This window comes from Pseudopipra pipra, chromosome 3 (assembly GCF_036250125.1).
Source record: "Pseudopipra pipra isolate bDixPip1 chromosome 3, bDixPip1.hap1, whole genome shotgun sequence".
Classification (NCBI taxonomy): domain Eukaryota; kingdom Metazoa; phylum Chordata; class Aves; order Passeriformes; family Pipridae; genus Pseudopipra; species Pseudopipra pipra.
In genome coordinates this window covers 32900553-32926335 of record NC_087551.1, presented here as the reverse complement: position 1 = coordinate 32926335, position 25783 = coordinate 32900553, and the positions used below count along the sequence as shown (strand labels likewise).

The window sequence follows — 25783 nt, the reverse complement described above, 5'->3', positions numbered from 1 at the left end:
AAATATTTTTGCTACCTCCTCTAATGCTACTCTAATACCTCCTAGCAGTGGTATAATACTCTTGGCTTGGATCTTCTCAGTTTCACCTCTCTCTTGGCAGGCCAAGGGAAGCACTAAATGTACTGAAGTTGTCTGTTTTGTAACTTAGGCAAACCATGAGATATCAGTGACTTGATTTAGCTATGGAGGATTAGTCTCACAGTCATAAAAGCCAAATATCACCTTTTCTGGAAGCTGCTGATGTTCCTTTCAGAAGACCAGAAACCCTATAACTGAACAACAGTTAACCCCTTTGTTTTCTGTAAAAAGAAGCAATTTTTAAAATCAGATAGTGCACTCTGTTGTTTTTGAGTGGATTATTGCAGTAGTGGATTAATTGTGGCACAGATGCCAGCACACCTGAGCTGACTTGATGCAAGAGCAGTTTGGATCTGTCAGGGTTTATTAGCTCAGTCTCGGTATCACTTTAATAACCTATTTGGTCTCTAGGGCCAGATTTTATTTTTTTGCATGGTGCAAAGCCTGAGCTAATAAACCCCAGACCTACACTGGCTTTTTCCAGAGCCAACTTGCATTTGTCTGCATCGTGCTTCCAGAACCAGAGTGCTGAGAGCCAGCTCTGATCAGCAAGGTTTATTAGCTCAGGTGTAATCCCAGGCTGGAACAAGCAGCATGTGTTTCTGCTCTGCTGCACCTGTGTGAATAAGCCTGCCTGTAACCCACAGAAGGAGGGGGTGAAGGGAAGAGGTATGGGTCTTGCAGCCCAGGCTGCTTCCCATTCCCTTTCTCTTGCATGGTGGTGTTTGCTAGCCCTACTTTCTCCCACATGAGGCTGTGGTTGAGGCTGCTATTCCCTTGGGTGACTTGTATCCCACGTGGGTGGTGGTCTGGCTGGGAGCAGTGGCAGCCACATCGTTTTTCCCTCAATAGCAGCAACAGGGGGTATTTGAAATGTTTCTGTGCAGGTCAGAGGGCAGCATCTGTATGGAGGAGGCAAGTGGATTTTTCAAGTCCTTTTTCTAAATTTTAGTCTGAAGCTGAACTGCCTGCTGTGTTTACAGTTATTCCTGTTCTCTTGGAAGCCTGATAGTCTTTAAAATGTGAGCTTCTGTCTTCCTCTAAACTATGAGAGTGCCTACTGTATCCAATTTAGGCATATAGGGTTTTCCCCCTTCTGTGCCTAATATTTAAATTTTACATTGTTAGGTTTTATCTTAAGAACTTCTTTTTCAAACATGGTGTGACTTCAATTATGAAGAACCACATCATTCTAATTAAAAAGATGAAATCACAGTACTCAGTGTTAAAAGTATTCAGAATTGTTTTGTGCTGGAAGAATAATGTCTAACAATCCAAAACAACCTTTTTGAAACTTTCAGAACATCCACCTTTGGATAAAGACAAAGGTGGGAAAAATTGAACCACAGCAGTAAACACGTTGGAAAGTTAGAAGTGCATGAAAGGGTTTATGACAAAGACTGTCTTCCAGTCATAGTTATCATAGGTTATAATCTGTGTAAGTGCAGTAATAAGATACCACCAAGGCTGGAGACACCGTGTTTTGTTAGTACTTGTTGCATAGGAGAGCATTATAGAAACATTAATTAGCTCCATAATATGGCTGTAAGGCAAGTAAAGCTTGGAGTGTGGGGCTTTTGTTATTTATTTCATTTATGGAAATTGAACCATAGGTTAAATGTGCCCTTGGACAAGTTTTAACACCTCTTGGAAAGGCCTGTGCTGGAAATTAGTTCTTGCTGCCCAACTGTGTGTTTATCCTATTGAAATCTGTTGTTTCCTACTTTATTACTTGCTACTAAATTTCTATTAGTTAAAGCTACTTCCTTCTATTTGTTCTGATTTTGTTTTCTTAATGGTTACAAGGAGCTGTTTTTTATGTTGGGAAGTTAAGAAAAAAATTACCTGTTGTATGTAGGATCTGATATCTTAAAAAGATAAATGAAAAGAACTACCTTATTGTAATAGTAGACCCCTTCTAAAATGTGTAATATGTTTTGTCTGGAGTATTAATATCAGTTGTTTAAGAGTGTTCTCAGTGTAAACTGGATGGTTAAAAAAGTGGGAAGGAGAGAACTGGCTGTTGTTAATGGAGTACTGAAGCATGGACTCCTTATTGCAGAGGTGTAAGAAAGGCTCTTAGGGCAAACAGGTGAGGAACTGGATTTTGCAGGATCATGTTTAGAGGAAATTTCCAGCAGGGAGATGAATTGCTGTTTGTGTAAATGTAGAACCCATGTACACAGTCATTGTCAATTAAGATAAAGAGGATCTTCTGTCTTGCTTAGCTGAGAGTGTTGCATGTGTGCGTGCATGTATTCAATGCATAGGCATAAGGAGAGGATTTTGGTGTTGGAACTGGATTGAATTTGTGTGAATTTTATCATGAACTTTTCTTGTCTGTTGTGTATTTGGGCACCTTGGAAAGATCATCAGAAAATAAGACAAACAGTCTGTTGTCTTTTTTTTGTATTAAAATATTATCTTGCTAATTCTCTTCTCTTTTAAAAGACTTCCTGACTCAACATTAAAATAAACACACTGTAGAGGTTTAATTTATTTTTCAGAATAAGAAAATATATGATAGTAGATTCTTGCTGATGTAAGAGCAGGAGATTGGAAAGTTGTGTGAATACTTGCCCAGAGGAAGGGTCCACTTTGTTCGGTTCCTTAATCTGCGTGGCCTCTGCTTGTGTACTCCTGTTTAATTTGAGTCATCTGATCCCTAAACTTCCAGAGCTATACTTGATATGGATGAGTTAGCATGCTACAGCTTTGTGTCTGCTCCAGGACATGGGCACTTCACAATGTGACCAGTAGTTCTAGATCCCCAATTGTCAAAGACCTGGACAGATTATGCCCTCAGTTGCTTCTGTTTTGTGTTCCCGAATTTCTTGGGGAAGGTGAGGAAAAGGTTGCGTGCTTAGATCTTGTTCTGATACAGGTTTATGATCCAGACCTGGAAGCTTGGAAGCATACATGGGTCCTCCAGTTTAGACATAAAACTCTGTATCAGTAAGTATTTTAATATTGGTTGCTCAGAATCTACTTTTTTTCTGTCTTCAGTTTAACTCTTTGAAATGGTAGTAGAGAGCTGTACTTCTGATCATGGGAACTGTGTACTTCAAGTGTTTGCAGCTGTACTTCTTGGAGGTTTTCAGTCATAAACAGTTCCTGAGGCTTAATCAATTTTGTGGCTTTGAGTTTTACCAAGGTCTGTTTATTTACATTGTGTATACAAAGCCTAACTATAGTGTACTGTCCCCAAATGTTGTTTCTTCTCATTCTAAGACCATCATCTCGGTAAAAGCAGTATCCATCTCCTTCAAATTATGTCTAAATCAAAATTAAATGCCTCAGTTTTAAAGGGGCATAACTACTTTGACCTCATGTAACTGACCTATACATTAGTCCTTTTTAATCTCTTGTTTGGTGAGGTTTTTATACAATTCAAAAGCCTGAAAAACTGAAAGCCATTACTTGAGGAACTGGGTTTTGCCTCTGCTGTGCTTGTTACTGTAATATGTAAATAAAACTTTTGAATTTCATATACAGGGAATAGATGGGCTTTTGCAGTGGGAAAGCTCTTGTTAGCACTCAGTGATATTTCTACTCTGCCTTATTTTTCACTTACTGCCCTTGGGAAGAGGGAGTAGTATGACAGGATCCAAATTCTTGTAGTCTTAGTCTACCTCAGCAAGTAGTGTGGACTAACAGGAGCTGATCTATAAACAAAAGCCTTTGGTTTTGATGAAACACAGGGCTTAGTGTTTTATTTTGGTCAAAGTGTACTCTGGTCTCATGGAATGAACACCAATATGAGCCTGAAATGCATTAGATGCTTTCTTAGTGTTCGTGTTTTGGGTTTAGCTTTTTATTATTTAAACATATTTTTTTCTTTGCATCTAAAAGCAATAGAGTGCACATAACTAAAGATGGCCCCACAACTCAGTAAGTGCAATTGGTAAGATGTGCTTCAAGAGGAAATCAGACCCAAATCAGCATTATGACTGACTTTGAGCATGCAGTCATCATGCAGACTTTGAGCACAGTGTCTATCTCCTGGCCATTGATTGCAGCTAACCTCCCTCCTGTGAGAGGAGACAGTAAAAGAGCTGTGAGAAGATGGGGGAGCTGTTAGCTGCTGCCTGTTGTACACATGTGACCATGCCATTCCCTTTTTTCAGTGAGGAAAGTCCACAATTAGTATAAGAGGAAACCTACTTTTCTTTGTGAGACACTTGGGAATTTACTGGAAACAAGCTTATAATCATATGTAGTCCCTGTTTCCTACAAATACTACAAGTGTGTACAGAATTAAGACAAGACAAAACAAAAAAAGAGAACCATAAAAGAAACTTCTCAAGATGTTGTGCTCCCGCATTGAAGCGGATGACAGATTAACAGTGAACTTGCTCAGCTCATTGCAGCAGTTGGTGTTAACAAAAGAAGCAGGGGATGTAGTAAAGTTATAAAAAGTCCTGAACACTTCCTTTCTTAATACATAATCAGGAGCCCAGAAAACTGAGGTATTTTGGTTTTTTTTCTCCCCTTCAGGTTTGTTGGCTGTTTGTTTTTTTTCAATGTGTAACTTGAAAGTTACACGCAGAAAGCTGTATGGGTGTCAGGGGAAGCTGTGGTTCAGCCATCGATCATGCACTCTTCTTCTTCTGCATGTGTGCAGGAATAAAATTATGTCTCGACAGTGAAGTGATACTTTGATACTTACAGTACTAGTCTTATACCTCTCTTCTGTACAGCTGCTCTTCCTGAGCGTGGAGAAGGGAAGAGCTGGAAGCGGGGCAAACTCCCCTCTCCTTCCCCTCCTGCAAAGTGAGAGAGCTGGGCAAACGGGATCAGCAAACTTCCCAACCTTCAGGAAAGCAGGGCTTCAGTGAGTGGTGGGGTTCTGCTCTCTGTGGGGTCTTGAGAAGTTGAGTGCAGCACCTCTAATGATACCCTTCTTTGCAGCATTCACCATGAAGGGCTGCTTGTTCCAACTGATCCTGCCTGAGACATATAGGATTCGTGGAGGGTGGATGAAGAGGGGCACATCTACCTAAACTGTCTCCTTCTTTGGATTCTGCAGTACTGATTATTAGTAGGTTATCAGTGGTTCAGGTTGTCAAGTCAGTCCATATTCTGTAACCAGCATGGGCTGATGCTGGGTTGGGTTTGAGATTTTTTTGCTTTAGTGTTTTGTTGGTTTTTTGTTTGTTTATTTTGCCTTTAAAAGCACCAGTACTTGATTTGCAAAGCCTAATTTATTCTTAGAAAACAGATCCTCCCCATTGACTATAGAAAGAAAGCAAACCTTTAGCATTTTTGCATTTATGACTCCACAGAGAAGGGGAACAATAATTTTACATGTTAGTAAGGCAAGATGTTAATTTAAATACAGAGCTAAAAATAGGTCTACTAGGCCATGTACATTTTTGTGAAGTGCAGACAATTTCTGCATAAACCTAGGGTTTTGGAGAGATAGTTCCTGATAGAGGCCAATTGTTTTGTGTCCAATGGCAAGACTGGCTTTTTTCATAAATCAGATCAAGGTTTTTTATTATCCCTAGATAGCAGTTTAGGCCTGGATTTTCTGAGAAGCTCAACTAAATGGTGAGCTCCTACTGAGAGTTGGTTGAATTTAGGAAAAACTTTACTGTACTTAGCATTTTACTTACTCTATTATGATTAATAGTCTTTTCTCCAGTCTTCCTTTTTTTGTAACTCTTCAGTTGTCTGAATCCTGCATCCAGTTAAATATTTCCAGTTGTCTCTTTACTGAATTTCTCTTAGTTTGTTCAGTTTCCTGCACATTTATTATGAAGTATTTTGTAACAAAATGAGTAGGCACTGTAATGAGAAAGGTTAAGACAATTAAAATGATTGCAGACTGGAGTGTTAACCACTCCAGCAGCAAGAATGGAGTGTAGCATGAGAATCTGCTGATTTCCTTGGCTTAGTCCATTCTGTAGTGAATGTTTGTTTTTTTTTTGACACTGAAGTGATAGAAGGATGTGAAATGTTTATATTGTCAGAATATATATAATTATGATCTCATGTAATTAAGTATTTCTAAGTGTCTCTCAGATTGTGCAGTCTTAAGTATTTATACTATATAAACTCCAGTAAACACAACATGAATGAAAATGCCAAATATCAAAGAGCATGTTATATCCTTATGACTGATAACATAATGCATCCTTTTGCTGAAGTTGGGCTTTTGAAGTATTTGAGTATAGCTGCTATTGAATTCTGATAGATCTGGGCATTTAGAGATTGTAATATGAAGATAAATAGAAAATAAAGTATGCTATGTTGTCATTGGGTTAGGAGAGAAACCGGGTTTTTTTGTGTGTTTGTTCTGAAAGAAATATGTATGCCAAAAGCATTGTTTTTTGTTTCCCTTCCTTCATGGAGGTCATGTTTACATGCCAGTATGGGAATGAATTCGATGTTTTGAAGTGGACAAGCAAAGAATTCCAACACATGCTTTCATTTGAAGTCTATTTAGGGAAAGAATTCCTTAAGATCATATAGTTAGGCTAAAAACAAGTTCCTGTGTAGAAAGACACAGATGATGTCTACCTCCTCCATTAGTAGTGTAAAGGTCATACAGGTTTTCTGCAGTTAATGTAATTTCTTAGGATTATTTAAGTAATTTAAACTTTTTTTGTAGAATAGTCTTGCAACATGGTTGTATCACCCTTGGTTACAAATTCCTGTCTCCTCCATTCTCAATGAATGTTTAGAATTGTTGGATATATTTCTGGTAAAGTTTGACTTCTGAAAATTTTTTGAAGTGAGATACTTAGAGAACTAGATCCCCAGGAAAGCATTAGATGGTGAGCAGCAGACGTTCCTTCAGTTAGCTTTTGGGTTTCTAGATTCCAGTATTGCATCCTCAGTCCTGACAATGATTAAAGACTTAAAATGGTATCCAGAATAAAATCATAAAATTAAATGGTGAGCTAATCAGTAGGGTAATTTGGAGAACAGGAAATTCTTAGAAACATTGCTCTTCTCCAGGATGTCAGCACTGTATTCAGATTTTTCTGAGGGAAACTGGAATATGTCTCTTTCCTTTCAGAACTCACAGCTTGTTGCTTTCCAAAGAAAGTGCTTCACTGCTTTTCTTCTGGAATCGGTGGGGGATCATCACTCTGTCTTTCAACACAGCAGGAGTTAAAGGTGCCTTTGTGTCACAACTTTTTGTTTAGGATGTGCACTTAACCAAGCTGAGCATTGGTTTGGTTTCCTTGTGTGCTCGAGGAATAGAAATCTTGAATTAATAAAATAAGAAAGACAGTATTTATTATGCCCTTAACAGTATTCCTGCGTTTCATGTAAAGCAACTTGAAATTTCTGCTCTAAGCACAGATATATCCGTGCCAGAGTGTTGGTTTTTTTCCTTTCTGTAAACTTGATGCATGCATCATTTCTCAACCGTTTTATGCTGGAATCTGAAGCAGCCTCGTACTTATAATCTTCTTTCTAATTACTGTATTTTCTATTATTTGCCCTCTCCCATGTATTTTGCCTGACAGGATTTATGCACTCCTATGGGAGAAGTTGATATGTGCACTGTGATGGAATTTGTTGAAAGTCAGTGCATCCTGTTTAAACTGGTGCTTGACTATGTGTGCTCAAGAGGAGGAAAAAAAGATAAATTTCAGGTGGAAACAGAAAAAACCTAGTGGATGGGTGCACTAGAAATAGCACAAGACTCACAACACTGTTGTAGTGTACTTGTTGTCACAGTATTAGAAATCTGTAGAAATTCAAAAAATATAGAAATTTATATAGACATTTAAATACAAATCAACAGCAGTTCCTTGACAAAGGAAATACTTAAAGGTGGAGCTGAGGCTGAAAGGCTAGAAACTTGAGTGTAGGAAACTTTTGGGACATGTAAATTTGTTTATTGTGATTTTCTCACTGAAGATACGTTTTTGTGAATTTCAATTCTTGACATGATCTAGAGACACAAGGAAATAATCTTTTAAGTGTGGTGTTACTTTTGAAGAAATTAATTGTGAATTGAGATAAAAAATAAATGATTAGCGTAAGAATGAGATTGTAATGATCTTAATTCAAGAATTAGCATTAATATAATATAAACATTGTTTTGTGACAAGTGAAGTCAGTTATACCTGCATTTTGATTCATTTGAAAGGACAAAAGAGAAATTATCTAAACTTCTTCGATGCATGACAATATTTTATACTTACTGATTTCATATAATAAATTATGCTTAATTTACCATGTATTAAAACAAATACATTTTGTATATGTAGAGGTTTTAAAATATTTACGTATTTTGAGACTATTATAAACCTTTTAGGTCTTGCTCCTGCAAATATTTGTATACTCTTTAACCATAATAACACGAACACATGAACTGAAAAGTGTATATGTATAGATCAGTCCCAAAACAACATAAGATGTTTTGGAAGGGGTGTGTTTAAGCCTAACGATAATGTTATTTTATACTTGCTCTTCTGAAAGTATGTCACAAGTACAACCATATGGTTGTGTCAAACCCAGTAATTGTCTGTGAGAGTGGTGAGCAGCAGTTGATTAGGGAAAGATGCATAAAAAGTATGAGCATCTTGGAATACAGCTTTCAGCTTTTTGTGATGTAGGTAGTTCCAAAGCAAATGTGTTGCTGTGGCTTTGTTCTTAGTAGATAGAGATGGCATGTTCTTTAAAACACAAAAATCAACCCGAAGAATCCTTATTCCTTCACCACGCTTCTGGAAAGCGAGGGAAGATTGGTTATATTGTCTATGCCTGGACTTCCAACATGGCCAACTTCCTTGGCACGGGAAGTCTTTGATGCTGAAGCTAGGAGGTTCAAAAAGCAGGTCAGTGAACCTCTGACGGAAAAGTCTGCTGAGAGTTATCAAACAAAACCAGCACTCTTGTTCAAGAAGTTGCTGAGCCTCTAATTCTTGAAGGCTGTAGTGGTACAAACTTTTACTGCATCTCACCCTGTCCTTAGGCATCCACCTCGGTAATGGAAGGAGAAGACTGGACTAAGTGGATCTTTAATCTGACCCACTAAGTGTGATCTCATTATCTGCATCTTTGCCAAGCTCTATTTTGAATTTCCAGTCATGACCTCCTTGAATTGAATAGGACCAAGCCAATTGCCTTTAGCAGGAGTATATTGACCTGCTTTTCAGTTTTGAACTTAGTACTTCCACACTCCAGTTTTTGAAAGCTTAGCTTTTCGGAAAATATTGGTCTTTTCAGTTGTGTGCCATTATTGTTGTCTTCAAACAAAATAATTAGGTCATTCATTTGGCACACTGCAGCTGTCTTGGACATTTTTGAAGCTAAACTGCTGTATTATGTAAATTAAAATGTTCAGTTTAATTCTTTTTTAGAAAATGTGATCTTTATCCAGTTTTGTAATATTCGACTACACAACATTAATGAAGGATTTCAGTCAAAGGGTTCATTGCTGTAAAGATCTAATGGATCATTTTTTTAACTTGTTGTCACTGTTCATATGATCTGAGACAATAGTTGCTGTATCTCATGACGCTTGTTTTGTTAAAGGCCAGTTAGAGTAATGCAGAGCATATGCTTTATGTATATGTAATATGTATGTAAGCTTTCAGGGTTTACATTGCTCTCAGTGGAGTAAGAATCGTCAAGTCTATTTGGGTAAAATAGATAAGGTCATTTAAAAACAGGTTCTGTTTTCAGCTTCATAATTTTAAATTCACTGCAACCTGAAGTTCACTTTCATAAATAGAATCTTAAGTTTTCTTAGGCTTCTGAAGCACACCTTTGGTTCTTAACTACAGGAGAAAGAGTTGCAGTTTTTTCAATATTGTCTCTTGTGTAGGTATACATTGTTATTTCCCTTTTGAGAGGAGGTATGCCATGATCACTATCCTAGAAGAGTGTATGTTTTGTCATATTGACTTTTGGGGTGGTCTTGTTAGCTTACTTCTGTGTTCAGTCTTTGTTTTTTAAATATTTAACTTGTCGAGAAGCTCAGAGGTTGATATAGGTGCACGTCTGTAAATCACCAGAAATATATGTTCATGTTTTTTTGATGTTGTAAAAATGAGACCTTTGAAAGTCCTAGTTGTTTTTTTTTTTTAAGCATTTTTTATCTGATGTTTTTTAGAAGCACTCCCAACTATACCCAAACTCTTTCACTGTCATCTTTACTCATTTTCTACAGATGACCCAGATGATGGGGGTCACTGTTCTGGTCTTGAAAGTCTCTCCAAAACCAGTGAAACTTAATTAAAATTTAAGGCTCCTGAATCTATTTTTCAAGATATGATTAATTTCAGTCATGTGCACATAAGCAAATTTTTACTGTTTTTAGCATAATCTAAGTCCTAGAAAGAACGCACAAGGAAGACTTGGCTGGTATATTGCAGCATATGCTTGTTGCAAATACCATCTCAAGTTTAGAGTTAAAATGGTCTCCAGTCTTCCAGAAATCAACAAGATACAGTCTCAAAAATAAACAAATATAAGTAAGCAAATGATTACTTTTGTGTTGCCAGGGAGATGCATAATATGCTATTAAGGTAGCCCAGCTAAGTAGTATTGAAAAAATAAGTTTCTGAACTACACATGGAGGGGAAAGTGTATGTGAGAACAACCCCATGCAAAACTCAGGTTAAAGTTGTATGGCAGTTCTGGTGCCATGTACAGTTGGTATACTGTGATAGGTCTGTATCAGAGGGTGTTGTCACTTGACAGACTAGTCTTCCAAATTAACACAGTCCCATCCTACTAAGTTTTTTCATGTGTATGCTTGTGCATTTATTTTTATATATAAATGTGCATATTAAAACTTGATTGACGTGCCAAGTACTCTAATTTACTTGGGACTGACTTTTTTTTTTTTTTTAAATAATATAACTGTGCAATTGGATGTATCTAAATATAGTGTAGAATCCCATGTTATGGTTTAAGGTATGATCTTACCTATTTTAGTAAAAACCGATCTTGCATATCGTTTTGTTTGTGTTAAAAGATCTTTAACAATATTAAAAATATACTTAGTTTGCAGAAGCAAAGTAGCTCAGCAGTGATTTTTTTTTTTTAAATAAATGCTTCATTGTATGTCATCTTTAATGGGACAAATGAAGAAAGTATTTTGATGTTTATATTAATTAGGATTATATTTTAATGTTAAATTCCATTCTCTGGGTAAGAGAATTAATTTTGTTTTGCCATCTTTGTGTTATTTTAGCATTCTCAAAATGCAATAGCATTGTAAATTTAAATATCCAAAATAAATCCTCAAATTAGGTATGCTTTTGCAGTATTATGTATACATATGATCAGCAATTGCTTTTGCTTTTTTATTTTTCCTCTTTTTTTGTGGGATTTACTGCTTCTCCAAGGTTCTTATTCAAAGTGGAGTTGATCCTGCATTAACTAGGTTTATGACCTGGGTGTTGAGTCTAGGCTGATTATTCAGGCTCCCTCGACAGTCACTAGATAGAGCAGCACAAAGCAGTGTAATTAATCCTATCTGAAGGCGAATTGTCTTTTGAAGAATCTGACCCCTTTTCACTGGTGGTACAAAGAATGCACAGAAGCTGGCTTGGGATAATCACAAGCACCTGTCTGTTTCTTCAAAGAATGTAATCCCCAGGTGTAGCAATGTCTTTGTAGCAGCAGTTCGTATGTCTCTTTCTTTATGTTGTTTTGGTGGGGGTAGTGAAGGGAATGTCATTTGGGTTTTAGTGAGGGAAAGTTTGAATCTCTTCATGCTTCTCAGCATTGTTTTCGTGGTCTATAATGTAACTGTAGAGATTTAGTCTAGGTACCTATGCAGTATCCAATTTTAAAATAGTAATGGAGTGAATCCAGGCCAGGATCAGTAGTAAAATTCTAAGCTCAATATAACATTGTTTCACTAGATGCATTTTAGGTTGTTAAAGTATGAGGAGGAAGGATGCTGGGAAGAGAGTGTAAAAGGCCACTAACAGGAAGATTTGAAATAATGCTGTTTCTTAACTTGTGCATTTCCTATTTTTTAGATCACGAGCATTTTACTTTTCGAAGCTGTTCAAACGTTGTGCATGTCTTATGTAGGAAAACAGCAAAAGCTGTACCAGCTTGTATACTATGTTTTGTGGAACTGAGCAATGGTGCTCTCTTGTACTCCAATTACATTAACAATTAATGCCTTTTTTTATGATGGGGAGGGTTTGCATTTTCCTTTGTGCTTTGTTTCACAGGTACTTTTTAAAATGTCTTTTCTTAGCTAACTGTGCACCACCATGCCAAAATGGAGGGATGTGCCTGCGACCTCAGCTTTGTGTGTGTAAACCAGGAACAAAAGGTAATTCCTGTGAGGATACAGTCGTGCAAGATACATCTTCCACTGGAGGCCGGAGCCCTGTTGTTCCCCCTTGGCCCATACCCCAGCAGGCTGCCCAGCAGACCTTCTCTCAGAAGGTGCAGGTCCCACCAAAGGTTGGCCCTATGACTCAGATGGCATTCACCATCAAGCAGAAGCCTCCTGTTGGGTTAACTCAGCAAATGCAACCACAGTAAGTGTTTTCTTTGCTTTCCAAGAAGTCCAGTATGTTAGATTTGTAAAAAGTTTTTCCTTGCAAATGTTTTCAAAAAGTCGTACTTGGAAACTCTCACAGATTTGTTTTTTTTTAAAGAGCTTCTTGTTTAAGTGTCAGATTTTAGTGGATTTTTAAACTTCTGTTGCTTACAAGCCAGATTTCTTCACCTGAACAGAATATCTCATAATATCAGTCAACTTTTATTTTCCTTAGAATGACAATGCTGTACTAATTTCAGAGGAATTATTTTTAATTTATACTAGTGACTTTTTGAGTTTAGCCTAAAACAGAGTCTAGCATGGAATTTTAACACCTTGCATGACTGAGGAGAGTAAGATTTAGTGCTTATGTTGTGTTCTGGCTTCTTCTATTTGCAATATTTTTTCTTTTTTTTAAAATAAGTGTGTATGGCTGTACTACAGTGGATGCTTCTGCTTGCTTGTGTTTGAGGTTCAGGATTGTACCTGACTGTCATAGGTATCAAGGAAACAACCATCTTGTTAGAGAATTTTTTCTCTGCCTCTTCAGTAGCTGGTGACTTAGCCAGTCTTTGATTACTCACTTTAAGTGAGTCTGAAATTTCTCTGTGCTGTTGTTTTTATTGATGTGTCTGACCTTAACTTTCTTTCAAAGCTGCATTTCATACTGGGGAGAGGGAGATGCACAGGAGGGTGGCAATCCAGTTGAATGTGAACAGGTGCAGGTGTCTGCAGCAACTGCTGTCCTTCCAGTTTGAGGTGAAGTCAGTGACAAAAAGTGTTTCTGTCCTCTAACAGGCCTTGCTTTCCGAGAGCTGCAAGGAGGGTGCAGACTGTTTCACTTTTAGTCTCCAGAGCAAGATAATCAGGAATAGGAAATAAACTGTGTTTTCCTGTGTTCAGAACTGTAAAAATGAATGTGGAAGGGTGGTGTGTGATTAGAATTCTGCACCTGAGTGGTCATATGCTTGTGACAACAAAGGACATCCTGCCACTCCTTTTCAAAGCTGCATCTGAGAACAGAGATCACTGGGCACTGCCAGTGTTGTTTGATGTTGTCTTGTAACCTCTTTATCAGGTTTTTTCCTCCTAAACCCTCCCAACTCTTTTTATTGTTGTCTTGGTTCATCCAACTCTGGATCCACAAGCTAAACTAGGTTCCTACATGTGTTGTAGGAACACTTTTAGGAACACAATTTACCTGAACTTCCTTGGAGTTCTAAACCCTAAGCTAGGATGTTCTTTGAGAAAGGTAGAAGGTAGATCAGAGTGGGCTTTAGGAACAAATGCATCCATAGTCTTGAAAGACAGAGAAATTTCTACCCAATTTTAGTATTTCATAGTACTTGGAGTCCAGTTTCGTGCCTGTAAGTGAAGCAAGGGTTATTGAAGTGACTAATATGAAGGGGAAATTACCAGTAAAATCGTCAGGCTTTTTTCAGCTCCTTTCCATCCAGACCTGCAAGACTGCTAATCCTCATCACCTGGTGTCTCGGCTTAGCCCCACAAAGTGCAGTGCACAGCACATGAGTACAAAGAAGACAGGAATTATCTGGTCTATCAGTACTGATTCCTGTAGAGGATATTGCATGTCTTTTTTTCTTCCTCCCTCTGCCCACAACCATTCTGAAGGAATTTTTCCTTCTGTTGTGATAAAGACCAGTTTTCCAAAATAGGTAGTAAAATATACTTCAAAGAAAGAAAACAGGGAAAAGAAAAAAAAAAAAAGGAGAAGAATGTAATTTGTTCTTACCTAAAAAAAACCCCACAACCAAACAAAACTCTAAAAACCCGTCTTCTTTCAAGTGCTGTAAAACTATGCTCAAAAGGCGTGTGACAGCCTCTAAAGAAGACTTATTTTTCATTATTCCTGGAATAATGTTCAGGGATAAAGAGTTTCTCTTGTAAGAAAAGAGGTGATGCTAAACTGATATTCTTCTGTGCTACCATGATAGTTGCTGGGCTATGATGCTCAAAGTGTTTCTAGAGGGTACCTACAGCATGTCATGCTTCACCAAAATCTCAGTACCTGTTTGCATGAGACATCATCCCAGATGTAGAGGAAGCAACTTCAGGCTGAAAAAACAGTCATCTGTTATCCAAAGTGCCTCTGCATGCTTTCATATGTAGTGTTAACCCAGGTGGGCTTTGTTGTTCATGTGACCCTTCTCAGCCTAAGGATTTTCTTCTAACTGTGAAGAGACCTTTTCAGGTAGCTGGATCTGTTAGTCTTTGAGATCACATAAAGATAAATCTTTTTCAACCAGCTTAAAAATAGAGTGGAAAAATGGAAACTTGAATTTCTGGAGTCATGAGAAAGCCAGCCTACAACCTTGGCAGGAGGCAGGCATAGGAGCAGCAGATGGAGAGGAAATGGGCTGTTTCACAAACCAAAGCAGTCATATCAAATGCAGCAGAAGGTGGATATTTAGATACAGCTGTTGAAATGAGTGCCAGCAGTAGTTTTTACGTATGGCTATTAGGACAATTTACAGGACTGAAAGATCCTTCGGAGGTCAGGTCTCTGCCATTAGCACAGAGAAAATGGGCTGGTTCCTGTTTCAGTTCCTCTTTGAGTGTCTTGTGATTTTGTATGTTATGTGAGGCTGCCTAGGTATTTTTGGAATGTCCTAGAAAGTGGAGTCATCCATTGTCAGTGTGGTTGGTACGCTGGTCTGGACACTGCTGCCATGCAGAGCTGTCAAGGACTGGTGAGAGCCAGGGCAGAACCCAACCTGGAACACCTAAATCAGCTCCTAGAAGAGGCTTGCCTCTACAGTGTTTCTGTTTTGCCATCCTCTGTCAACTTTTTTCTGTTTTGTTTATGAAATCAACTTTTCCAGCTCAGTTATCAAGATGTGTTCTTGCATGTTTTCTTAGGATCGTGGTGGCAATGATATTTAGGGAAGCAGGGAATTCATTTATTTTTTCCAGATACTTTTTTTTTTTTTTTTTGAAGAATAAGGTGCTGAACAGAAGGAAACCTGGAGAGAGATTAATTTCCTGGAATATCCTGGATTCAGTAAGTCTGTCATGGCTCTGGTCTGAAGATAGATACTGTCACTTACAAGGTCTCATCTCATAAGAATGTTAGCAGAAGGTGTAGATGGCTGTAATTGAAAACAAGTGGTGCCTCAAAAATCTGCTTCTTATTGGAACCTGTTGGGAATTCTGATCTCAGTAACAGGCATGCTTTGTAGGCCTGAATTTCTGTGATAGCTCTCCAGTAACTCTGGGTGTTCCTTTCACATCTCATGTTCTCACTTGTTGGCAACATTATAGCTCCAACAGCTTGATTTTCTGCATTTACCATCTGTGTAAGCAGAAGATTTTTTTGTTTTTTTAAAGGGACCTTTCTAGTACAGTTTTGGAAATGGTCACCAGAAGGTGTACGGTATCAACCAACTGGAGCTCAGTAATCCATGGCAGTGTCACAGCATTCCTCTTTCAGTCTCTTTTGAAGGCAGCTGTTGATGAAACGTGAAAATCTGTTTTAATGGTGGGCAAAGCAAAGCTCATTGAAGGAGTGGTAGATGCACAGACTTCAGGTGACAGATTTGGATTTACTGGTATGCCTGATGCACCCAGAAATCTTTCCTAAGAGGTCCCCTCCAAACCTCTTTATTCCTGGATCACTAGGTCTAGTTCCATGTTCTGGCATATTGCCTGCTAATGTATTAAACCTATCAACATGCATCTTAAACCTGAATTTTTTCCTTCTGTTGAAGGATATAGCATTTTTTCCAGTATTTTCCCAATTTTAACTAGTTGATGTGAGATTAGCATGAGTTTAGATGGGAAAAAAATGCCTGAGAGAAGAACTGAGCATGCTGTTGTGACCCTACTGAAATCAGCAATGTAGGACAGTTGTAACTGAAAATTGAATATATTCTTTATGTAATATATATATGTAAGTTATATATTTACATATATATTTAAAATCTGTAAGGATTGACTATGTACAAACTCTTGACTGCGGACTACTGCAAAGTATGAGACTGCTCTTTTGGCTATTTCCTGTCTTCCGTAATAGTTCCTTCTTGTATCTTTGACTGCATATAATTTATTTTTTAAAACTTCTGGTTCTAAGATTAGTTTGTGATGACTGACCAGGTGATAGTCTGAAAAAAGATTGTAGAAAAGTTTGTTTATGTTCTCTTCATCTACACCGGGGAGCTGGAAGCAACTGAAGTGATGATGTCTTGGAAATTATTATTTATGATTCTAGGCAAAATGTTCCATACTAATATTTTTAAATCTGATTTTTCCTATTCTCAGAACTGGATCTGTGTTCTTAGGCACATGCATATATATGTGCTCAGGCCTGATACACCTGAGCACGTACTTGAGCATGTTGAGCGCGCCATGACCACACTGTTAGGATACAACCATAGATTGTTACCTGGTGCTTCAGAGCTTTTGTCTGTAAGTCATGGGCTACTGCGTTCTGCACTCCTAGAGCCCTGGGACATGGCTGTTTGTGTTATTCTAAGAAAAGAACATCTAAATCTTGAGAACTTGTATTAGCACCATGCGCTTTGCAACACTGAGGTGTTACTGCTTCGCAGACTTAAATATTTAACTTCAGTAGTCAGAGGTGAGGCTTTTCTAGCAATTCTCGAGCCCACTGGTTTGTGTCAGAGAAATGGAAAACTGGAGTCTGTTTGCAGGTTATGTACTGCAGCCCTTCAGTACAGATTTCTGACGTGTAATGAACTCATGGTGTGCTTGTTTTAGGTTCACTAATGCAAGGTGGCTGCAGGAAGAATAAGGGAAGTTACTTTTTCTTTGTGAGCTATTTGGGGTGGATTCTGAGATGCCTCTGCACAGTGCTTTTAACAAGAGACCTGCTGCAAGGAACCACAGTACACCCTATTATCCATCAAGTTATTAATTTCTTCCTAATAGACTTGAGTTTATGCAGATCATTTATCCATATTGTCCTGTAAGGCATATTTCGTTTCAGAATGTCAGTGTACCCTTCCCTCACACAATCCCAGCAACTTGAACACACCATGAGGTAAAGTCAACTTTTTAATTAACTTGTCATTAAGTTATTTTCTTTGAGTGGTACTAGAGTATGTTCATGCTGCTGTATATCAATACAGGAAAATAGAGACATAATAATTTAGGCATGTACCATGTGTGTGGAAACTATTGTCTTGTTTTCAAGGCACTGCTTTTCAGGAAAGAAAATGACTTCTAAAACTGTACTGGTGCTTTGATCTTAGAGGACTGTAAGCCACCATTCCAAACTATAGAATTTTTTTTTTCCTAACTTAAAAATGCACATACCTGGCCATTCACAGTGTTCACATGGGGATGTATAGGGGCTTTATTAAGGAGCTTTCAGTGTTCTTTGTTACTGTGTTGCAAAATGGTACATTCTCTTCCAAAGTAGCTTTTCCAGGCTGTCTTTTTAAAAAATTGTATAACTATTGAAACTTTTACCAAGTATCATAAGGGAATTATTTCAGGAGATGTTGAGAAACAATCAGAAGTAGTTCTTTCCAGTGGCTTGCTGGGGGTGAAGGAGCACAGCTTTTTGCGGAAAGCGTGACAGTGAGTTTTCAGTTTCAGAAAGGTGTATTTGGGTTGTTAAAGTTTATTTGACATCTTGCTGTTGTTGTGTCAAAGTGTCTTTCTAGGCATTCAGAACATTTGCTTTTAAAAAGGTTTCTCTATTAGCAAATGCTTCTCATACTAAAACAATATGCAACAGTTTTATACTTTACTGAGACTGTTTAGCCAAACAGATAAAAGTAACCCACTCAGGTTACAGTTTGTTTCCCTAAGCAAGCTACTGTGCAACAGTAGTGATTATAAGATGTGGCTGAAATAAAAACAACGTTGCAAGAGCCGTTTCCCCCCAACTTTAGAGATGGTGAAATAGATCTCAGTGGAAAAGTAATGTATGCTTTAACTTTCAAAGGAAGTACCTTTAACTTTCAAAGGAAGAAAAGCAAGGTAAGAATATTTTTACTGATATCAGGTATAAAAATACGATTCAGAAAAATTATGTCTTTAGAAAACTGTAGGTTTTTTTGTTTACTGTTATAATGTTCATATGATCACTGAATTGACAACATTTTCCTTTGTTTCAGGTATATTGAACTTGGAGAAAAGGCTTCATGTTTGTAGATGTATCTGCCTTTGGTCTTTGTATCAGAAATCTTGCTTAATATTTGATCTTCAGCCCTTTAAAATAATATTAGTCATACCTATTAGCTGATTTGTATGTCTTGTATATTAATATAACTTTTGGTATTGTCTTTATCCTTCCAATCACTATTCATTGTTAATAAACTTATTAAATAGATAACAAAGACACAAAGAACCCCTCTTTAGTGGATTTACTTAGTCTTAGCATTTTGCTAGTGTAGCAGATAACTAGCTGGCTTAAGAATCTTCATTAACATAATGTGAACTGGCCTTAGACAAAGGCAGATGTATTTTCAGGATTGGGGCTGTCTAATTAATTACAAACGCCTCGTTGATTTCTCCTATTATAAATAGCCTGTTCTGCTCATGATTTAGGAATGACACACATATTTCATCTCCATTAAACTGATTTTCTTCAGTGTTAGATTCTGAGTACTTCACTGAGAAGCAGGCTTTTTCATACTGAGAAGCAGTTTCCGCTTTACCTAAGCTCTGTAAAGGCCATGTATTCTTGCACTTTGATAAATTCTGCTCAGAAATCCAAAACTTTTGTTTTACAATCAGTTATTAGTCTAATCACAACCAAGAAGATTTATTACTCATGTTGTCTTGTGTTGAAGTTTAGGTGTTACTGTTCATCAGTATCTGGTGAGGGACAGATTTCTTTTCTATGAGTGTAACCAGTAGAGAATGCAAGGCAGATGGAGAGAGCAGGATCTTCTCCTGATATTATTGTTCAAGTATTGAGTGAGACTTTGTAACCAACCAGTAGCCTATTAGAGGGACTCTGCAGTAAGTCCTTGTTTATTTCTCTTTATCAAACTTTCCCTGAATTATCTCACGTGGCTTTGGAGAACAGTTTTGGAGGATCCAAAGGTGTACTGTTAGCTGATTTGCAGTGTGCAGCATTGTATTGTTTCTGAAGATAAGTCTGCTGGTGTGCTTAGAAGTTACATAGGGAGCTGAATCGTGACTAGTTGACTTTAAGTTAAGAAACTTCCTACACTAAGGAAAGAACATACTGTTATTCAGAAGTGATTTTATATGTGATATGTTAAGAAAATAAATACCTCTGGACTAATAGCTCACTGAAGTATTCTAAATATCAAAGAGAATTTCTCTGTGCTTGGAAACGTAAAGAAGCATTGTTTCCATTGCTGAGACATGTAATTTCTGGGACAAAGTATCTGCCATAAAGCAGCATTCATTGCAGCCATGTTTTGTTACTGATGTAGTCTCTAGCTTTAAAAATATCTCCTCCAGACGTGTACAGGAAAAGAAATCTTTTCTGATAGGCCTTATGTATTGTAATAATTTTTTTTAAGTATAAAGTACTCCCTTTAAAACTTATCATGCAGCTAAGGACAGACTTTATGAAAGCCTCTAGCACCATTAGAGGATATTAAAAGGAGTTCTTTGTCAGCTTATATGCTATGATAAATCATGTTTCAGGCTTGTCAGGGATTTTATAGGCAGTGTAAAGGAAAAGACTGCTTTTAGATATTCCATGTACTGGTTTTGTGTTTTCTGTTTCATTAAAAAGACAACTGAAGATGCAATTCTGTATATTCTGTGTCAGGAAAAGACAGTCTATTAAAAGGAGATAGACAATACCAGTGTGTACTATTATGTCATTGGGCAGTAGGTGGCAAGCTTTGCTTTTCCTTCTACTTAGGGTTTGTATTCATGTTGTCAAATGCCAGAATTTTTATAAGGGTGGTTTAAATTCACTGGATTATGTCATTTATTGGCAGCACATTATTTTAAACCATTTCTTTTGTTCATTGTGGATAATTCTTTCTATGGAATACTGAAGTGAAGCCTCTCTTCTAATGACAGATGGACACAAATCAAGAAATGTAAACTCAGTTTTTCTCTTATGGCTTCTGTAAGCAGATTACTAGTACACATATTAAACAAATGAGGTGCAGTCCCAGTCAATCCCAAATTATTTGGTATCCTTCTGTTCAGCTTCTGTTGTGGACCACAGTACAGCTAGCGGTGAGGGGACACAAGACCCTCATTTAATACAACATTTTCTCATAACGGGACTTACACTTCTATTCCTGTTCTGTACCTGAAAAAGAAAAATAACAGAATATTTATTTGTCTGTCTTATGATGTGTTGTCCTGTCCTAGTCCATGTGTTTGCATTCTCCCCTCCATTCCCCCATGAATTGCTAGTCTGGTGTAGCTGTCCTCACAAAATCAGCCTGCACTGCTGATGCGTAGGGGCAGGCATGGGGACAGTCAAGCAGCAGAAGCAGCAAATTGTCTAGATAAAACTAATGGTGTGTAGAGAGGGCAATGCTTGTGTGTTTGTCCTTAGGATCTTTCTCTTGGGGATGACTGTTTATACCCCTTCTCTGCTCAGATTTCTTGCCCAGAGCAAATCACCTGAAAGCTGATGAATTTAGTGGTCAGCTCTATCTCTTTACAAAGGATACCAGGAGTGCAGCACCTCTCCTGTGTAGTTTGTCTTAGCTGTTGTCCATCTATTCTTCAGAACACGTTTTTACCCATTAGCCAAGTTAATTCTTGGAGTTTCCTCATAATGATAGAGTTCTTCTTGCTTTGCTATTAAAGTTACAAAAAAGTTTGTTCTGGATTAAAAAAATTACATCCTCAGTGCAGGATATTGTTCTGAGGAAGATCAGCTGTCCTGGATATTCTTGATCCCAAACATGATCGTATTCATCATGTTTGATGAATCTCATTCTAGAAATTCTAAACCAGTAATTAACATACTTTTACTATAGCAGGGCATTCTATATGGGGAGTCTCCTTCACAGCTGAATCTTTGTCCTCACACAATGCCTAGTGAAGATCAGAAATGTTTTGGGACTGGTAATGAACTTCTAAGCTGTCAGCTGAAGGCAGAGTTAATTTCATAGCTGCAGGAGCACTGGGCATACACACAGGATCTTTGGCATCAACTGTTGGTACGTTGAGACAAGTGTTTTGAGATTCTGATACTGCAGTTATTCTCACTTCTGTAGTCTTTGGCAGTGCTATTGATCTATGTGTGCTAGAACAAAAACTGGTTCAAAGGTAGTTATTCATCTCTTTGTGCTGCCAGACACTGAGTCAGCCCTTAAGAACACCTCCATTCATCATTCTAGGGGAATGTAGTCATTGGACTATAAGAGCTGAAGTCACTGCTTAGTTAAAATGGCTGGTCTCCCTCAGGATTGGGGTTGTTTGTGTTGGCAGAGAACATGGAGATTATTTTTTGATGACAATGTCAGTCTTGGTGTCTTTTTTGAACACTGCTGATACACACTTCAGTGCTAATTGATAAGCTAACATAGCTTGTAGTTACCTCTGTTGGATTGAGTATTTTTGCTGTTAATTAAGTTGTAATAGACCTGGGTCTGAAGACCATGGTCTTACTTAAGTGGGGTGTGAAATGTAGAAAAAACATGACTTTGTTGTGAGATAGGCTAATCATTTGATAGATCTTGTTAGCTCACCATGGTGTGAGAAGTGGGCAGATTGTTATGGCAAACTGCCTTGAGGGAAGCTTCAAGTGTTTTGATGGACAAAGTCAAGTCTGTTCTAATGACTTGTTTCTAAGACCTTTTGAATGTGAGCACTTGTGATTTCTACTCCACCTGTTTGGGGTGAAGTCTTTGGAGATGCAAGGATCCACTTCTCTTGAGAGTTAATCGGATTACTTTCAGTGGAGAGATAGCATCTGGCCATGTCAGGTACTGTACATGTGCAGTGAACTTGTGTCCACCAGAAAAGCAGAGATATCTTGGAAAGAATTTTGAAAACATGAAGTATCACCATTGTACCAGCATACAAGGCATTTAGGAGATTGATCTCCAGTGTCCTACAACTGAATTATTGTTGTTCCTGAGATGATGTAGCCTACCTTTGCATGAACATCTCATTTTATCCACACTTGAGCTATCATCTAGTTAAGTGAAGATCTCACAAACAGGTCTTACGGGATGTTCAGTGTTTTCATTAGTATCTTTGACAGGAAAACGATTCTCAGAAAAGGAATCTTTTTTGATAGAAAGACTTAAATTTTAGGGAGCCAGCAGGAATCTCAAGCCAAACAGAACTTATTCCGGACAGAAGGAGGAAGCTAATCCGTGGGATGGCAAAAGCCAGTTGGCTTATTGTTTTATGTGTCTATGTGACACCACTTGCTTGAGTAAAGCTTTGGTGCAAGAAAAGGGCGGTCAGTATTGGGGTTCTATAAGGGAAATTTTTGCCTGGATATGCTGTTGTACAATTTCATCTAGTAATTGTGTCTTTAGTGTGAGAGAAAGATCAACCAAATGTTTGTAGAAGAATCATCCACCCCTTCCCCTGTCATTCAGCCACAATTCATCTGTGTTAGGAAGCCAACACAGACAACTTCATTATAGTGAGAGAGAAAACAGCTTCATTAAGATTCCAGTCAGTCTCCAAGAGCTTACTGTGTTTATTTCACCTTTCCAGACACTGTGCCTGAATTGTAGCAAACTGTTCAAAAAAACCTCATTCCACATGAAAGTAAGGAATGTTAAAGCCCATCTAGTTTTGGTGTGTGTTTTGTTGTGCCTGTAGTACTACATAGTAGAGAGAGGTAGGATCTTGAATCTTGCTTAACTTCTTTAAGTTTTATATGAGAATCATCTGGTCTAATGACCTATTGGTGTTGCCTCACCTTCTGTTGTCCTTCAGTTTGAAACAGATCCTGAGAATACCTCATAGAGAAAGGCATAGGAACCTTTCTAAGCTCCTTCATGAGCTTAGATGGGAAGAATTAATTGGAACTGCCTTCTTTGGTCTTTTCTTCTGTGTACATTCCTTTAATACATTTCTTAATTGGGTCTAAAGATTTTTGGACAGTTTTTTAGTTCATTAACATTTTTAAACTAGCTTCCATTTTATTTTCATTCTTGTTTTGGAATTATGAACTGCTGTAGAGAATCTTTGGCTTTTGTTCCCTCTTCAAGGATGTTAACTGTTTTGCTTACTCTTGCAGTGTCTCTTCAGTGGTAACATTTGATTTGGATGCTGTACACAGCTTAGGCCAAATCAAGATTTTATTCTTCTGCATTCCTGATGAGCTGATCCCTGAAGATTTTAATTACATCTGAAAATTTTGGTTTAGTGTTGTGCTGTTGCTTTGGGGGTTAACTGAAATGTCATACTATGGTTGTTTTCTGACCTTGTAGTGTCAGTGATACGGTATCCGTCACCATCTTAGGCAGCTAGTAATATAGTCCTAATGCTGTGTATCCTCTGCTTTGTGTTGAAATAACAGATCACAGATACTCTGTTAGATCAGCAAGTTAACCATATCAATCACAAATTTGAAAGGCTAATCTTTGAGAAGTAGCATCAGTCCTTCACCAGGTCATCTGTTTCATATCCAGAATATTATATGGATTTTTCCCAGTCCTCCAGTTACTTTTACTTTCCTAAGACAGGAATGATTCCTTCCTGGTGAGTCTGGTCATTCTTTCTCAGTTGTATTTCTTGAACTTACAATGTTTCATTTAGAAGCACAGATACTTTTGATTCAGTTGCCTGCTCTGTTAAAAAGCACACTGCTTAAAAAGCTTTCAGTTTGTTCTGTTTCTCACTGTTACTTGTTTGTTACCAACTCTTGCTTTGCTCTTTACTTGAGTGTACTGACTTCACTAGAAGTTGTGACCGCATTGTTCAGAGCTGTATACTTTCTTTCCCAGTTTCTAATTTAAGAATTCTATGATATGTGTCATTTCCATCAAGCTTTAAATGGAGTTGTGTCTGCCATGGAGGTTTCTTTGTTCTGGTTTCTGACAACCCTGCAGTCCCAAATGTTTATACTGTTTTCTGAGCCATACACTTAAACTGTCAACCTTTTTGGCACCTTGTTTGTGTGGACTGTTAGCAAAAAGTGTCAGAGCATGACACTTCTAGAGCATGAGATGTGCTGTCATTTGGCACTTTTCCAGAATCACAGAATGGTTTGGTTTGGAAGGAACCTTTAAAGACCATCTTGTTCCAACCCTCTGTCATGGACAAGGAACATTCCACTAGATGAGGTTGCTCAAAACCCCATCCAACCTGGCCTCAAACTCTTCCAGGGGTGGGGCATCCACGATTTTTCTGGGCAACTTGTTGCAGTGCCTCATCATCCTCATCATAAAAGGTTTTTCTTTATGTCCTTTCTTCAGCCTAAAACTGTTGCCTCCATAAAAAGTAAATGCCTCTGTATGATAAACAAGATTCCAAAATATTTTATAACAATATTATAAATATTAAGTTCTCAAGAATTAGTCTAAAGGTGTGGTACAGGAAACAGTAAACCAAGATCTAAATTCATAGACTGTAGGCAATACTTCTGTCTTTACATCAGCTTCCTAGTTACAAAGTTTACAATCTTAATACATTTACTCTTTTTTTTTTTTTTTTTTTTTTAAATTTCACTGTGATTCCACACATACATTCCCACCAGGATGCTACTCAACTTTTCTGAACAATGCTCCCAGATCATCTTGGAGCAAAGTTAATACTTTGGTAATCTTCAGCAATCACCTCTGGACAGCAATATCTGAGTCTGGAATCTCTTTAGCTTTAAGTATTTTTTAAAGTACTTTTAGAATGTGACAGTTTTTGGGAGTATGAAATTAGTCTTTCCTTTGTAAGGGGTTTACACTGGGAGAGTTCTTTTCTTGTGCCATTTTGTGTTTTATAACCTGTATGTGCTTTTGGGATAGGTAGCAAACATATAAAGCCTGTTCAATTGATGAATACTCTGATCTTAAATACTACTATGATATGGATTCTGTTCTGGTTTCTGCATGGTGGATAAGGACGGTTGTAGAATTGATGCCACTGTGAAATTAATAATAACAGTGAAGCAGAAATACATATATACATTTATATACTAGAGCAAAAGCTTTGGTATCTGTCCTGCTTCCTGTACTGGAACCCTGAAGCTCTGAAGTAGAGGACAACTGCCAGTCACCACAGCCCCAGCTGTGCATCCTTACTGCTTTGAACAGCTTTTGTTGCTATTATATAATGCCTGTTTTGGTATTCCAGCCGTTGCACACATGCAGATCT

General features: G+C 37.8%; 1 protein-coding gene across 7 annotated transcripts in view; it reads left to right on the top strand.

Moving 5' to 3' along the window:
- LTBP1 (latent transforming growth factor beta binding protein 1) overlaps positions 1–25783 on the top strand; it is a 192408-nt gene that overhangs the window by 3143 nt on the left and 163482 nt on the right. For 6 of the 7 annotated variants that reach the window (XM_064648552.1, XM_064648549.1, XM_064648548.1 and 3 more), the window contains exon 3: positions 12272–12560. The exons of the other annotated variant lie outside the window; for it this stretch is intronic. In XM_064648552.1, coding sequence (XP_064504622.1) covers positions 12272–12560 — 289 coding nt within the window. The remainder of the gene's footprint in view (positions 1–12271; positions 12561–25783) is intronic. 7 annotated transcript variants of the gene reach the window in all.